At 39.8% G+C, this 14,127-nt stretch overlaps 1 protein-coding gene across 12 annotated transcripts in view; it reads left to right on the top strand.

Moving 5' to 3' along the window:
* Positions 1–14,127, top strand: part of KDM4C (lysine demethylase 4C) — a 412,741-nt gene that overhangs the window by 361,484 nt on the left and 37,130 nt on the right. For 11 of the 12 annotated variants that reach the window (XM_054519941.2, XM_024251879.3, XM_063713994.1 and 8 more), the window contains one exon: positions 3,736–3,906. In XM_054519941.2, coding sequence (XP_054375916.1) covers positions 3,736–3,906 — 171 coding nt within the window. Of the gene's footprint in view, positions 1–1,817; positions 1,945–3,735; positions 3,907–14,127 lie in introns of those variants that run through there. The other variant, XM_063713998.1, reaches the window with a different exon arrangement.

The raw sequence follows: 14,127 nt of genomic DNA, 5'->3' as shown, positions 1-14,127 counted from the left end.
ACTGTTTTTCAGTTTGACAGAGAGGGCAACATCTGCAAGAAAGTTCTGCCAAGATGAAGCTGTGTGTGTCCCTAATCCACATCACTCAGGGCCACTGTCTGTGGCCACACAGATTGTGAATGTGGCCTCCTAGAGTTAGTTGTAACCTGTAAGAAGTAGCTGTCACAGGCCCAATCTTGGAGTCACATCACTCTGCATGCTGTGCCTCCACTCATATTAATTACTACATCCAAGTCATTCTCTTACTTTAAAAGGTTGGATATATTTAAAGGGGATGAATGGGGGTAAAGTCGTAAACTGCATAATTATTTCAGTATATGTTATATACTGTCACCTAGCTGTTAAAAATTTCTACTTCAAGTATAGTGCATATAAATCAGGCTTCTTACTGTTGTGCTTTGTCAAATGTTTACATAACTACCGACACCTAAAGGTACAGAAGATTTTCGCAAGCAACCCAGTAATCACTGGGGAATGATTTCAGGAAGGAAAGAAGGAAAATATCCTTTTGTTCTGTCAGGTATGTGGTACACGAGATGACAGAGATGGTTAGAGACCCTTATGAAGATGTTTGTTGGGAGGGGCTTTCCCCTTTGTCCAAATCATGAGCATTCTTGTCCCCAGTTCCTTTCTTCAGACCCTCATCTCCCACTATACTGTTGCACTAAGCTCCACCAGCCCCTTGTCTATGGCCATACAGACCTGGATTACCTGTCTTCTACATCTAAACCCCTCAGTAGCTTCCTAGGTTCACAGAATAACATTTAGACTCCCTAGGATGGCATAAGAACTGTTCTCCCCCACCCCCAGTGCCCTGACCCCTGGTCCCTGGGCCATTTCTCTAGTTTCTCCTACTTTCCACACCACAGCAAGACCTCTTGCATTTCCCACAACAGAATGGCTGTTTCCTGCTTCTGGGCCTTTGGTCATGCCTGTCACTCTGTCTGTCCTTGATTGTGTTCTTCCCCTAATTCTGACTGCTGCAAGCCCAGGAATGAGGAGTCCTGCTGTAGATGGCATGCTAGAATGTGTTCCATCAGTCTTCTCTCATGCCACCTGTGAGATGGCTTCATGGCACATACCTGTATAGGACTGTTCCAGGAAACAGTAATATAGTCTTAGTGGTTTTGTATATTTGACTCTCCCACACCAGATGTGGTGCCCACTGGCTAGCTACAAATGACTGTTGAGGAAATTAGTGAATGAATGACTCTCTGGGAATGTCTTTGTTTGGTTTCTAGAAGAAAAAGATTAAGCATAACACTCTGTACACTACAAGGTGTTTTAGCTTTTTTGAAATTCACTGGGGAAACAAAAGCAAAGCCTCTGATTGACTAGTGATTCTGAATGATGATGAACTGTATTTCCCAGGAGTGTTCTAAATATCCATGCAAGAAAAGACTGGGGTTTAATGAGTCCCAGCTTTCTGTAGGTACAGATGACATGTCAGGCTAATTTTGGTCCCTTGGGGATTATGAAGGCCTGGACCTTCCCATGAGCTTGGTTCAGGGCCTTCCCAGAAGGTCAGAGCTCATGACATCAAACAAATCAAAGTTGATGCATGAGACTTTGAGGCTGGTATAAAGAAGATCCAGTCTTGAGAGCAGACTTTGGCATTAGCTATTGACTGCAGTCTCTTCCTAGTAGGTACAGGCTTTGTAGGAGTTCCTGAAAGGGGAATGGGGACTATAGCCTTATCTTGAAAATCAAAACAAACAACCCAAAAGACAACAAACTAACATTTCTAGAGCACTTAATATGTGCCAATCACTCTGCCAAGTATTTCTGAGAGAAGTCATTTATTCTTGTTTCCTTAGCATGATGTATATACCCTGAGGCCTACACATGGTTTTTTAGGATGCCAAGAATATGTGTGGAAGGAGAAGAGGGGGAGGGAGAAAATGAAATAAAGATGGAGTCTACAACTCATGCCCATATTCTTAGGTAAGGACTGCAACCCAGCTGTTATCAGTATGAGCTGGTAATTGAACTTGAGTCTTAATTCTTAATTTAAAAATAAAATGAACTGTCATATGCGTTAGTTTTTCTAGTCTAAAACTATTAATACAGCTCTCCTACAGGTCTTAAAAATTACTAGGGTGTATTTAGGGATTGAGCAAATGAGTAAATGGGTTTATATTGTAGAGGCCAAGGTTTTCACTGAAAAAGGATGAAGATACAAATATGGAATAGAGGGAGGCAAGAAAGAATCTGCAGGGATGAATAGGGCTATCACTCTGAACTGGTGATTTCCAATATATGTGTGTTTGTGGCAAATTGATATATGCATGTGTGTATTTATGCACATATATGTGCACATGTTAAATGCATGTATTTCATTGTTCCATCTACCGGAAAGATGAGAATCAAAGATACTCTTGTAATAAGAGCATACCTAAGCACCTGTATCTGAGTTTCTAATGTCACTGCCCCTCTAAACTGAACCATACTCCTGGAATGTTCAGGACTGGTGCGAGATGATCCTGAAACATCTTATCAGACAAGATAGTAAAGAACTACTGTTAAAAAAAAAAAAGAAAAGAAAAAGAAAGAAAGAAAGATCACAAGAAACAGTATGAAGGGGCTCTTATTGGTCAAATCTGGGACAGTGTGAACACCAAAATAATAAAGTATGAACTATAAACAACTGGGGAGGAGGAATTCATCAGCCCATAATGACAATGGGTGGATAGAAGGAAAGATGGACGGATGGATTGATGGATGGATGGTTGGGTGGATGGATGGGTGCAGGGAAATATGGAAGACTCCTGCTTACCAAATGTCAACTAAGTAAATAAGTGTGGATGGGGTGATAGAGCAGGAAAAATCGAGCATACACCACCATTGCAGTAAAGGTTGTGCACAAAACTCAGTGGACGCTAATTCCAAGATTTAAGAGGAACAGGACATTTACATATTGACGAAAGTGTCTTTCACAGATTGCTTTAGTATAATAGAAAAATAGCAATTAAGTGGAGAAATTGAACTATACTTTGATCAGGATCAAAATTAACATCACCATTGAGGGGTAAGCAAACATCGTGTGCCTTCAGAATATCCTGAGAACAAGAGAACATCACCTATTTGGGATTCTGGCCAAAAATGTGTAACCTGAATCTAATCATGAGGAAACTTAAGACACATGCTTTATTAAAAAGCAGGAAGAGGAAGAATTGTATCCTTCCAAAGTAGCACTACCATAAACAAAGACAGAGGAAATGGTCCTGATTAAAGAAGCCTAAAGAGATGTGGCAACTAAATGCAATCCTTGACTCTAGACTGGATTCTGTACTTGGGAGTTTGACGGTAGGGAAGGAGGATACCATAATGGCCATTACTGGATCATTTGACCAACTGGAGTATAGATGGAGATTAAAGTATCCTATCAGTGTTCAGTTTCCTGAAGTTGATCTATTTGCATATACACATACATATGTGTGTATATCTATACATACATATTCTTTTCTCTCTCTCTTTGTATATGCATACACGCACAAAACCAATGGATGAACCTGGGTAAAGAGTGTTAGTATAAACAAGTATTGTTTATACTATTTGTCTTCTTGCAACTTTTCTGTAAGTTTGAAATTATTCTTCAATATTAAGTTAAAATTTTTTTTTAATCTTGGCCAAATAAATGACTGTTTTTCAAATGAATATTTTTTGTGTTACGTCCTTTCTTTTCCTGTTCTCTCTCTTACTTCTTTTCTTCTTTTTTTGTGTCCCTTCTTTTAGAAGTCCAAGGCTTGCGAGAAGGTCATTTCCGTGGGTCAAACGGTCATCACGAAGCATCGGAACACCCGGTATTACAGTTGCAGAGTGATGGCTGTGACATCGCAGACCTTCTATGAGGTCATGTTTGATGATGGCTCCTTCAGCAGAGACACATTTCCTGAGGATATCGTGGTAAGTAGGCTTCCTTGAGTGCCTGCTACCCAGAGTAATTAAAAAAAAAAAAAACCAAAGTAGCTGAGCCCTTCAGAATTTTTCTTTTGGCTTTTTGAGTAGCTCATTCACTTGGTTCACAGACTTTATCATTCTAAATAATATCCAGATGACCTTAGACTGATCTTCCCAGATTCTTTTAATTGAGTGAGAAATGTTATTTGGCCAAGAAATAAGGGAGCAGCCCTCACGACCTAATCACCTCTTAAAGGCCCACCTGTTAATACTGTCACATTGGCAACACCTGAATTTTGGATGGGACCTATTCAAACCATAGCAGATATGAATCCCCCTATTCTTTTCTGTTACAAGATGTGAACAAATTTGAATTCTTTTATGACTTCTTTTTCTTTATGCTTAACTAGAGAATGTGGCTTTGATTAATCTGACTTGACAATGTATTTAAATCTTTGGATATCCACATGGGAGTAACAAAAGTCACACAGAAAGGCTGTGGCATTTAATGAGTTTCGTTACTGTGGCGGAGACTAGAACTCTGTGTGTGTGTGTGTGTGTGCACGCATGTGTGTGTGTCTGGCTGTCTTGTTGGTCTGTCTCCATCTCCTCCTTCCTCTGTCCCCTCAGCAAACACCTTGGGGCTCATTCTGAGGAACTAGTGAACGTGTGGCAGGGTAATGACTGACTTTGTTTCAGGGCTTGCTTTCTAGCAGGGTGTTTTCACAAGAAGAGCACTTTCCACAGAGGGTTTTTTTGACACCGAAATCAAATCCCATGACTGAGAGGAGAGTGAGTTAGTCTGGTGCTGATCCTGTTATCCCTTCTCCTTTCGGGGGGTATGTGAGTTTGGGGAGCTGACCCTTAATAACGTAGTCATCACTTCTGCCTCGTTCTGGGTCTCTGTTGATGCTTTGCTTTTGTTTGTACTTGGAAAGATATTTTCAGCGACTCTTTAATAGTCATAATTGTGTATTATGTGCACTTGAAAATTAAATGTAACCTTTTGAGATTGCTGAAGACAGTTTCTAGGATTTTGGTCTCCAGGAGTTGAAGAAACATTGATTCAGTTAGTTTTGTTATACTTACTTCTCTCTCTATGCTGGTAAGAATGACAAGTATATAAACAAAAGTAACCTTATTTGAAAGATTTTAAAGCAAATTAATATAAATTATTTAAAAATCCCAGAAGAGTGAATTGTGTTTCTTACCAGGGTTCTGGCTGGAGCTTCCCTTTACTGCATTGCCACTGTTATTCATAAACAGCATCCCTTAGGTGACATATTCCCCTTGTTAGAATTTGTCGTCTCTCCAAGCACTCAATCTACATTCACTGAATACCGGCTGTGTGTCACTTACTTACCACACTAGGTGCTGGAAACATAAAGAGAAAGATGTAATCCTTGCTCAGTCTTGGTGGGAGGTAGGCTGGTAAATGGATGCTTTCTCTACCATGGACCCATGTCTAGAACCCATGTGGTTCTGTACTTGAACTACAAGCAATCTACCACCTGTTGGGGCTGGAAGAATGAGTAACACTTACTGACATTTACTATGTTCCAGGCACTGCTCCAAGAACTGGAACCATGAACTCAGTTCATCCTCATAACCCTACACACTAGGCACTATAATTTTTCACATTTTGCTGTTGAGGAAACTGAGGCACAACATGGTGAATAATTGTCTCAAGGTCACACATAATTAAGAAGTTTCAGAAACACTATTTGATTACATGTAATCCGTCTCTAGAACTTCCACTCTTAACCCTGGGGAAGAAAGGACATTTAAAGCAATAGGAGAAGGGATATGCAGGAGCAAGAGAGGCATGAAAAGCCATTGGTAGAATGAGGCCCCTGGACTTTCACCAGCCCTGTGCAGGCTACATAGTTGTTTCAGAATTAGCCTTCTCTTGTGAAGACTGTGAATATTGAGCTGGCAAAAGACAGAAGACGTTTTGGTGAGGAACACTGTGGTGATGGGGTGAAAGACTTCTGAGCACTAATTTCAAAACCTGAGCACAGTTAAACAGGTAAAACAGTGAAGTCTTTAGCCATGATAGGAATTAATGAACCCTAGATTCTCTTTTACATCACAAGCCTATACACACCATGCCAGTTTGAGGCTTTCCTGGAATGTCTTTACATTGGAAAAGAATGTCTGTGATCCCGTAATGTTTGAAATCCTGCAAGTCTTTCCTTTGACACCCTCCATTTCCTCCCACTGTGAACCAGAACAAATATGATTTTAAGTACACTTGAGTGTGGTGAGAAGAACATAGAAGCTAACCCATAGAAGAGTTTTCTGGAGCGCATGCCATTTAAATCAACAAGAATGAAAAAGCAAAACTCTTTACAGCTTGGTTAGTGTCACTTAGCATTTTTGTTAAGGATTTGAGGCTTAGCAGCAGTTGCATATGCCCATGTGGCCACAACTGTTGCCCTGGAGGGGGGCAGGTAGCATGGAGTGGCATGAATTCACATAGATTGGAAAGGATGCGTCTATCTAAATGTGGGTGAATAGTAATGTCTTTTTTTTTCTTTTTTCTTTTTTGAGGCAGGGTCTCATTTTGTCACCTAGTCTGGAGGGCAGTGGTGTGATCACAGCTCACTGCAGCCTTGCGCTCCTGGGCTCCAGTGATCCTCCCACCTCAGCCTCTTGAGTAGCTGGGACTACAGCCATGTGCCACCATGCCTGGCTAATTTTTTTTTTTTTTAAATTTTTTTGTAGAGATGGTGTCGAACTGTGTTGCCCAGGCTGGTCTCAAACTCTTGGGCTCAAGCGATCCTCCCGCCTCGCCATCCCAAAGTGCTAGGATTACAGGTGTGAGCCACTGCCATTGACCTAATAACTTCTTCAGAAAAAAAAAAAAAACAAAAACCAAATTCATCTTTGTGCAGGTCTTCTCTATTTTGTCTGATCTTTCCTCCTTCTGTGCTCCCCACTGCCATATCCTAATCTCTTGCCTTCTTGGTTCCCCGTTCCAGGCTCCTAGTAGGAATAATTCAATCATGTTGTGTTTCAAGTTCCATATACTTTCTAACAGTGTCACCATTGTTAGCTGCTGTAGCCTCTTCCCTCTCTTACTTTGGTGATGAATGAGGCTTCCTCAGCTCACTACTGCTGACTCTACAGGGGAAGTTTTTTCCCCTTATAATATTGCATTAGGCAGGGTTCTCCAGAGAAGCAGAACCAATAGGAGATACACTTGTAGAAAGAGATGATAAGGAATTGGCTCTGTGATTACGGAGGCTGAGAAGTCCCAAGATATTTTTGTAGAGATGGGGTCTCACCATGTTGCCCAGGCTGGTCTTGAACTCCTGGGCTCAACTTAATCTTCTGCCTCAGCCTCCCAAAGTGCTGGGATTACAGGCATGAGCCACGGTGCCCAGCCCCACACACCATTATTTAAGTCATGGGGTTTAATTGCTAAGATCATCCCACTTCCACTTTTGATAATTCATCTACGTCAGAACTGTTGTCTGGGAGATGGGGATCCTGCTCAGTACCCTAATGGAAAGTTTCATCAGCACGTAAAAAAAAAATGTAATCAGGTTTGTTTCTGTCTCAGTATCTTGAAGACCATGGCAGAATAATTATATGGTGAAAACACTAACTACATTTCATATTCCTCAGAGAAATCTTGTTTTCATTAGGTGATATACCTGTAGCATGAGCAACTGGTGGTAGAAAATGATGTTTTTCTTCTGTTTGTCCAAAAACTCTCTAATCCACACAATGTGCTTATCAGATGTGAGTGCCACTGGGAAGAATTATTCATCAAATTATTCATCAGATGTAGTGTGACCCCAATGTTACTGGCTACTGAAGAACTAGTTCTCTAAGCCTCGGGTACTCGTTAACTAGAACTGCTTTAAGGGTACAGTGCAATTTCAGTTTCCTATGAAAATCAGATTTAGGATATCAAGTTTAATCATCCCAAGCTATTTATCTATGTATGACACAAATAGAGTCCCTTATGGAGCCTGATGCTTTAGTAAAGAAAGTTACATACCCATATTTATAGAGTTGATGATTACAAATCATTTCATAAGCCCAACAGATGAGAATCCTTTAATGCAGGCTGGCCTATCCATGTTTGAGAAATTTGGCAGGCGTTAAAAATGCTTATGTTCGGGTTATGTGACTGGAGAGAGCGTTTGGAGCAGTAATGAGAAACGCTCTTTGAACTATCAGGAAATGTCTTTCCCTACCTAGGTACTTTATTTCTGTGCTAGCCAGAGAAAATGTCCAAAAAATTCTTTCTCAACAATGCACCTGCAAAATGTGTGTATCAGCCCAGTTAAACTCCACATGCAATCTGTAGCTGTCAAGGGAAGTAATAAAACATGTATTATTACACACCTCCATCTGTCAGTCTATGAAATTGGGACACACTTGTGATGAATTTTTTTGCCTTCCACTATTTTGATGGGAATGAAAGTTGCCCACCTGAAAGTACTCAATGAGCATAAAGATTCCAGGGCCTCTGTTGGCCTCTGCCAAAACCTGGGATCCTCTAGCATGCCCATGTTTACAGTAGAGTGATGACTGCTTCCTTTCCTCTGAACTTTGAGCTCACTTTGAGGGAGGAGAATGATACAGTGGACACTTGAGTTCTCACTTAACATTCACCACTGGGCATGAGAAGAGAAACAGGACCATTTAGAAATTTGATAGCAGGAGTCCATCACTGAAATTTCCATGGGGACTGGCTACATTTTTCAGCTTTGGTTGAAATGTGAAAGAAGCATGAAAACAATACTCTTCAAGATTCTGGGGGTGAGTAGTTATGGCCTTTAGTTTTGAGGGCTGTACAATGCAAACTGAGGTTCTTACAGCCAATGTTTTTTTCTCACATAAAGGCAGTTTGCTTAAACTTTCCAGCCCCGGTTTTTTTCCCCTACTAATTTGAAAGGAGCAAATAAACTAAATGCCTGACATATAGTAGGAAAAGTCCAATTTTTTAGAATATTAACTTTAGTATGTAGAACTTTTTTTTTTCTTTTTCCTTCCCATCTAGTTTATACTAACCTTTTCTGGTCTTGAAATTTAGAGTTAAAAGATGTGTCCTCAGAACTTCGTGCCTACTTGTCAGATTAGATGAGAACCTGTACTTGTGAGGTTTTGCTGGGTCCATTTATCATTCCCACTTGCTATAAAGTAGTCCCAGCATCTTTTAGACTTTGTAATAGCCTAGTTACCTACATTTATGCTTATGTTTTCTGAGTGTATTATTTCAGTGTTATTTCAATCGCTTTCTGTAACAAACTCTGCTCCAGAGTAAGTTCACACTCATTTCACAGACGTGATATTTGCCAAGTCGCACAGAAGCTCCTCAAAGTACACAGTGACAGAGGTAGGTCCTGATTGCAGGTTCGTCCCCTTGTTCCATTGCTTATTGCCTTAGAAGGTCTGCTCTTTGTGGCTTAGTGCAGCTGAGGTAGAAGACGCTGTGCCTGCTCTAAGGGAGAACACAGATCCAGTAGGACATGGTGTAAAAACCATTTCAGTGTTTAGCCCCGCACAAGCCCTTGCTTGGCAAGCATAGGTGTAGGAGAGATCTGGGTATTCCAGAGGCAAAAGAAAATATCCAAGTGGGTTTGAGAAACTAGAACAGAGTTGTTCCCAGAAACATTCTCTACTGTGGGATCCCGGGAAACATTGTTGGATCCCTCTTGCCTCCTAGATTTTGAGGTGTCCTAGATGTTCAGGTCAGGTAGCCATGCATATATGGCATTGGCAGATACCCCTTGTCAGTGAGCTCACCTCAGCTTTGGAAGCCCTGTCCCATCCCAGACCATTTGTGTTATGTGTGCTCCAGAGGGATGCCCTTCTCCTCTTCCCTCTCCCCCTCCCTGCCAGGCAGTTCTGGTTCTTTTGGAATCAGTGGACATTTGCCAGAGAAGGCTTTGGAAACTTTCTTTGGTTTAGAGGTCTGCAGGCATGGCCCACATGGCCTTTCACTCTTTAGGATTCTCTCGCTTTTCTGTCTTGACTGTGGAGTTGGGAATCTGTGAGATGAAAGGCTTCACCAAATTCCAGTTAATTTTTACTTCCAAGGGAAACCTTTTATACATGTAAAAGAGTGTCTAAATTTACTTTTCTAAATGTTTAAATTTATCTGACAAATTTTATTTATAAATGTAATATTTGCATAAAAAAGAACAAACTCATTTGTTCCTTGATTAATGTTCGTATAATGCATAAATCAAATCCTAACCATGTTACGTTTATGTAGCCAAATTTCCTTGGACATTTTAACTATGATTATAAATTTAATATATACATTTTTTACAAATGTCACAATTTTTTCTAGGCATTTAATGCCCATAACTTTAATAAATCAGACATTAGTTAGTTTGAATTCTATTTCAGACATCTTCAAAAACGGTATGTAAACCGGTATAATATTTACAAAACACAGATGCACCTTTATAAACACAATTTACATAAGATTGATAGATAAGTAGACAGACTTTGCCCAATCAAGGGGAAACAATATTACCATATTGGCTAGGAGTCTACTAAGAAAAAATAATCGTAGAATCTGAAGGCCATTTTAGAGTCATAGAATCTGGTTATGCCTTTGAAGAATAAACCTGCAGTTATTGGGCAGGGGCTCCTAATTAAGGTCAGGTTTCAGTTGATTCATCAACTCTGTAAACCTTGTACCTTTCACTGGGGTCCTGACTAGTCTTACAAGTTTCATGAACTGTCTCTTAAGTCCATGGAGGTGGTACTTTCCAGGTCCTAGAATTTTATTTCCTTTTGTGTACCTCATATGACTTTTTACATTAAAGCCTCGGACATAGGAATGAAATGTTGAAGCCTTTACTCAAGTTGCAGTTGCATCTTGTTCCTTTTTTTTTTTTTTACCAATTGTGTGTATCTCACTGACCCCAATTCTGTAGGCATCATAGCGACAGTTTCCACTCATCACTGGGGATCCTCTGGAGAAAGTATGTCGTTGCCCTGATGTCCCATGCAGGAGATTCACTAGTTGCCACAAAGACAGACTGACAGTTATGTTTTTCTTCAAATATATGCCTCCCTCACTTGAGGGTATTTCTCTTATTTTCTCTTTTGGCAATTATCTCAAGGTGATTGGCATTGGGAACTTATTCCCAAAGGACAGGTTCCTGGCACTTCCTTCCCACTTTTTTCTTTCCAGGAGAGACTCAGGTATAGCATTTCATCTTCAGCCTAACAGAATCAAAATAACTACCTTGAACTTGAGAGCAGTGTTATTTATTTCCAGGACTTCATCATCTTTTCTCAGTGCTGAATATTCATGGGTGAGCCTGCTTAAACCCATGGGCAGTAGGCACCATGAGCCAAATCCGCTCCATGTTTGGGAGTATCCAGTGATGTTGTCCGTTCTGAGCTATGTGTTGAACACTGTGTTAGGCATCATGGGGGATTCAGAGATGTGTAAACACAGGTGTAGGAAGAGTGACGTGGATGTTCTGGAGGCAAAATACAATACCCAAGGAAGTTTGAAAGACTAAGAAAAAAGCCATTCCCAGAAACTTTTTCAGCTATGGGATCTTGGGAAGCAATTTTGGATCTTCGTTGGTGCCTACATTTTGAGGTGCTCTGGAGTTTTGGGTCAAGTGGCCAAGACAGTGGCAGACACCTCTTATCAGTGAGCCCATCTCAGCTTTGGGAAGTCACATCCCATCCCAGCCCACTGATGTATTATGCTGCTCCACATTGATGTGCTTATACTCCCTCACCCCCACCAGGAGCTGATCTGAAATATTTTACAAGAAAAACACCCAGTGGAGGTTATTGACAGTAAATTCGGGGAATGAAGCAATTGTGATGGGCCAGAGTGTTTAAAGAAGTCACATTGAGGAAGAGAGATGTCAGCTGGGTTACTGACTTAGAAGAGTTTTTGTGTATTCTAGATACAAGTCCTTTTTCAGATGCTTTGCAATGTTTATTCCCTGTCTGCATAATGTCCCATTTTATAGTGTGAATATAACACATTTTGTTTATCCATTCACCAGTTGATGGACATTTGGATTATTTCCTGTTTGGGGCTATTATAAATAATTCTGCCGTGAAATTTGCTTTCAAGGCTTTGTATGGACATGTGTTTTCATTTCTCTTGGGTAAAGACCTAGGAGTGAGATTACTAAGTTATATGGTGTGTGTGTGTTCAACTTTATAGGAAAACTGCCAAACTGTTTTCCAAAGTGGCTGTGCCATTTTATCTTCCCACCAGCAACATTTGAGGTTATAGTTTCTTTACATCCTCACCAACACCTGTGTTGTCAGTCTTTTGGACAATAACCATTGTAGTGGATGTATAGTGTTATTTCACGGTATTGTAATTTATATTTCCCTATCGACTAATGATTTGAGCATCTTTTCAAGTGCTTATTAGCCCTTCATCTGTCTTCTATGATGAAAAGCCTATTCAAACCAGTAATATATTTTACATTTTATTGAGTTTTCTTATATTGAGTTGTGGGAATTTTTTAAATAGTTTGTACATATCCTTTATCAGATCTTTGATTTACAAACACTTTCTCCTGGTTCGTGTCTTGTTTTGTCACTTTCTTAATAGTGTATGAAGAGCAAAAGTTATACATTTTGATGAAGCCCAGTTTGTCAACTTTTTCTTAATGGATCGTGTGTTTTAAAATTTGAGTTCATGAAGTTTCATGTCCTTTCTAGGTAAAGAATATTTTTTCCTCAGAGCTCTAGCAAGCAGCTCCAGGCAAAACTCAAGCCTTCAATGTTTTAGCTTTCTTGTGAGATTTATTTATTTTTTAAATAAATCAGAAACCTCTCTTTCTATATATATGTGAACTTTCTTTAAACAAGGAGATCTCTGGCCCTGAAAAACTTTGAAACCACTGGTTCAGGTGAAATCGATCATTACCTGCTATTTCACTGCCATGAGAGTGAAAAGTCTGTCATGAGAGAGGGTTAAGGGAGTCAGGGCATTGGCGCACCTGCTGGTCCCTGTGCCAGCCTGAGAGCAGGACTGTTGGGAAATGTCGCCAGTGGTCTTGGCGGGCTTACCCATGAATGTTCAGCACCAAATTATGAATATCCATGACATCATCTCCAAATGTTAGGGTAGGGCTGAATCAACTTCCATTTAATGCAAAATATAAACATTATGAAAATTCTTTGTTCCTTCTAATAACTAACATGGCTAGATGTCGCTATCACTTCACATCATAATATCAGATTGTCACCATTCATTATAGACCCTTCGATTACTCTTTAAATGAAAATTGTACATTAGCTGCCTATGATGCAAAATTTTACACTTTTAAATCGTTTCTTGCTCTAATTTTATTTTTATCTCAAATCTAGATACCATGGCTGAGTGTAGTATAATCAGGTTGCTGTATGCACGTTTCAGAAATGTCTGAAATTTTCCAGAGCTGACCTTTCCTGTAGCGCATTTGTAAGCACAGCTTTCTGCATACAATTTCTGAAATATATGGCGAATGGCAAGAGCTTCCCGAGGCGAGTAGTCAACAGGGAGCTGCCTGTTTACAAGCCATTATCTTTCACCTCTATCCAACCCCAGGTGCTAACACCCCAGGATATAGCACATAAATTGGTGACACATCCCAGAAGATATGAGGCCCATAAATCAATGAAGAGTTTATGTTCCTTTTCGACCATGGGATTTAAATTATTTTGGCAATAGAGTGAACTTAGATTCTTATTTGATAGATATATCCAGAAGAAGTCAGTACTATCTACTTATTGATGAGCAACATTGCCTTCATTTTATTATTTCCTTTTTGTACCTTATTTAAAAGAAGTTAGTTAATTTTCATGGGTGAGAAAGAACCAGTAATAAATCTTGCCTTTTGCATTATTAAATAAATTCTAATTTTGAGGTCAGAGTATGTGGGCAAACGGAGAAGAGGAATGATAGAAGAAAAGGTAGAGAGAGAATGGAGTGAGTGTATTTTTGTCCTTCAGTTTCTAATCTTTCCCACAGAGAGTGTTCTATGCTAAGAAGTGAGTGAAAAACTTGGAAGCTATTGCCTGCTATAATGCTTGTTGGTTGTGTGTGTTTCTGCAAATCAATTTCCCTCTATCATCTAATTTTTTGCCCTTTATAAAATGGAGGATATATTTGAAAGTCTTCTATGCTTTAGATGTTTTATCCAATACCATTATAGAATTTTATATTTGTATAATGTTTAATTTCTTCTAAAGGTTAAAATAGTACAATATGTTGAATAA

This window comes from Pongo abelii, chromosome 13 (genome assembly GCF_028885655.2).
Source record: "Pongo abelii isolate AG06213 chromosome 13, NHGRI_mPonAbe1-v2.0_pri, whole genome shotgun sequence".
Classification (NCBI taxonomy): domain Eukaryota; kingdom Metazoa; phylum Chordata; class Mammalia; order Primates; family Hominidae; genus Pongo; species Pongo abelii.
This window is presented reverse-complemented; position numbering and strand designations above follow the sequence as displayed.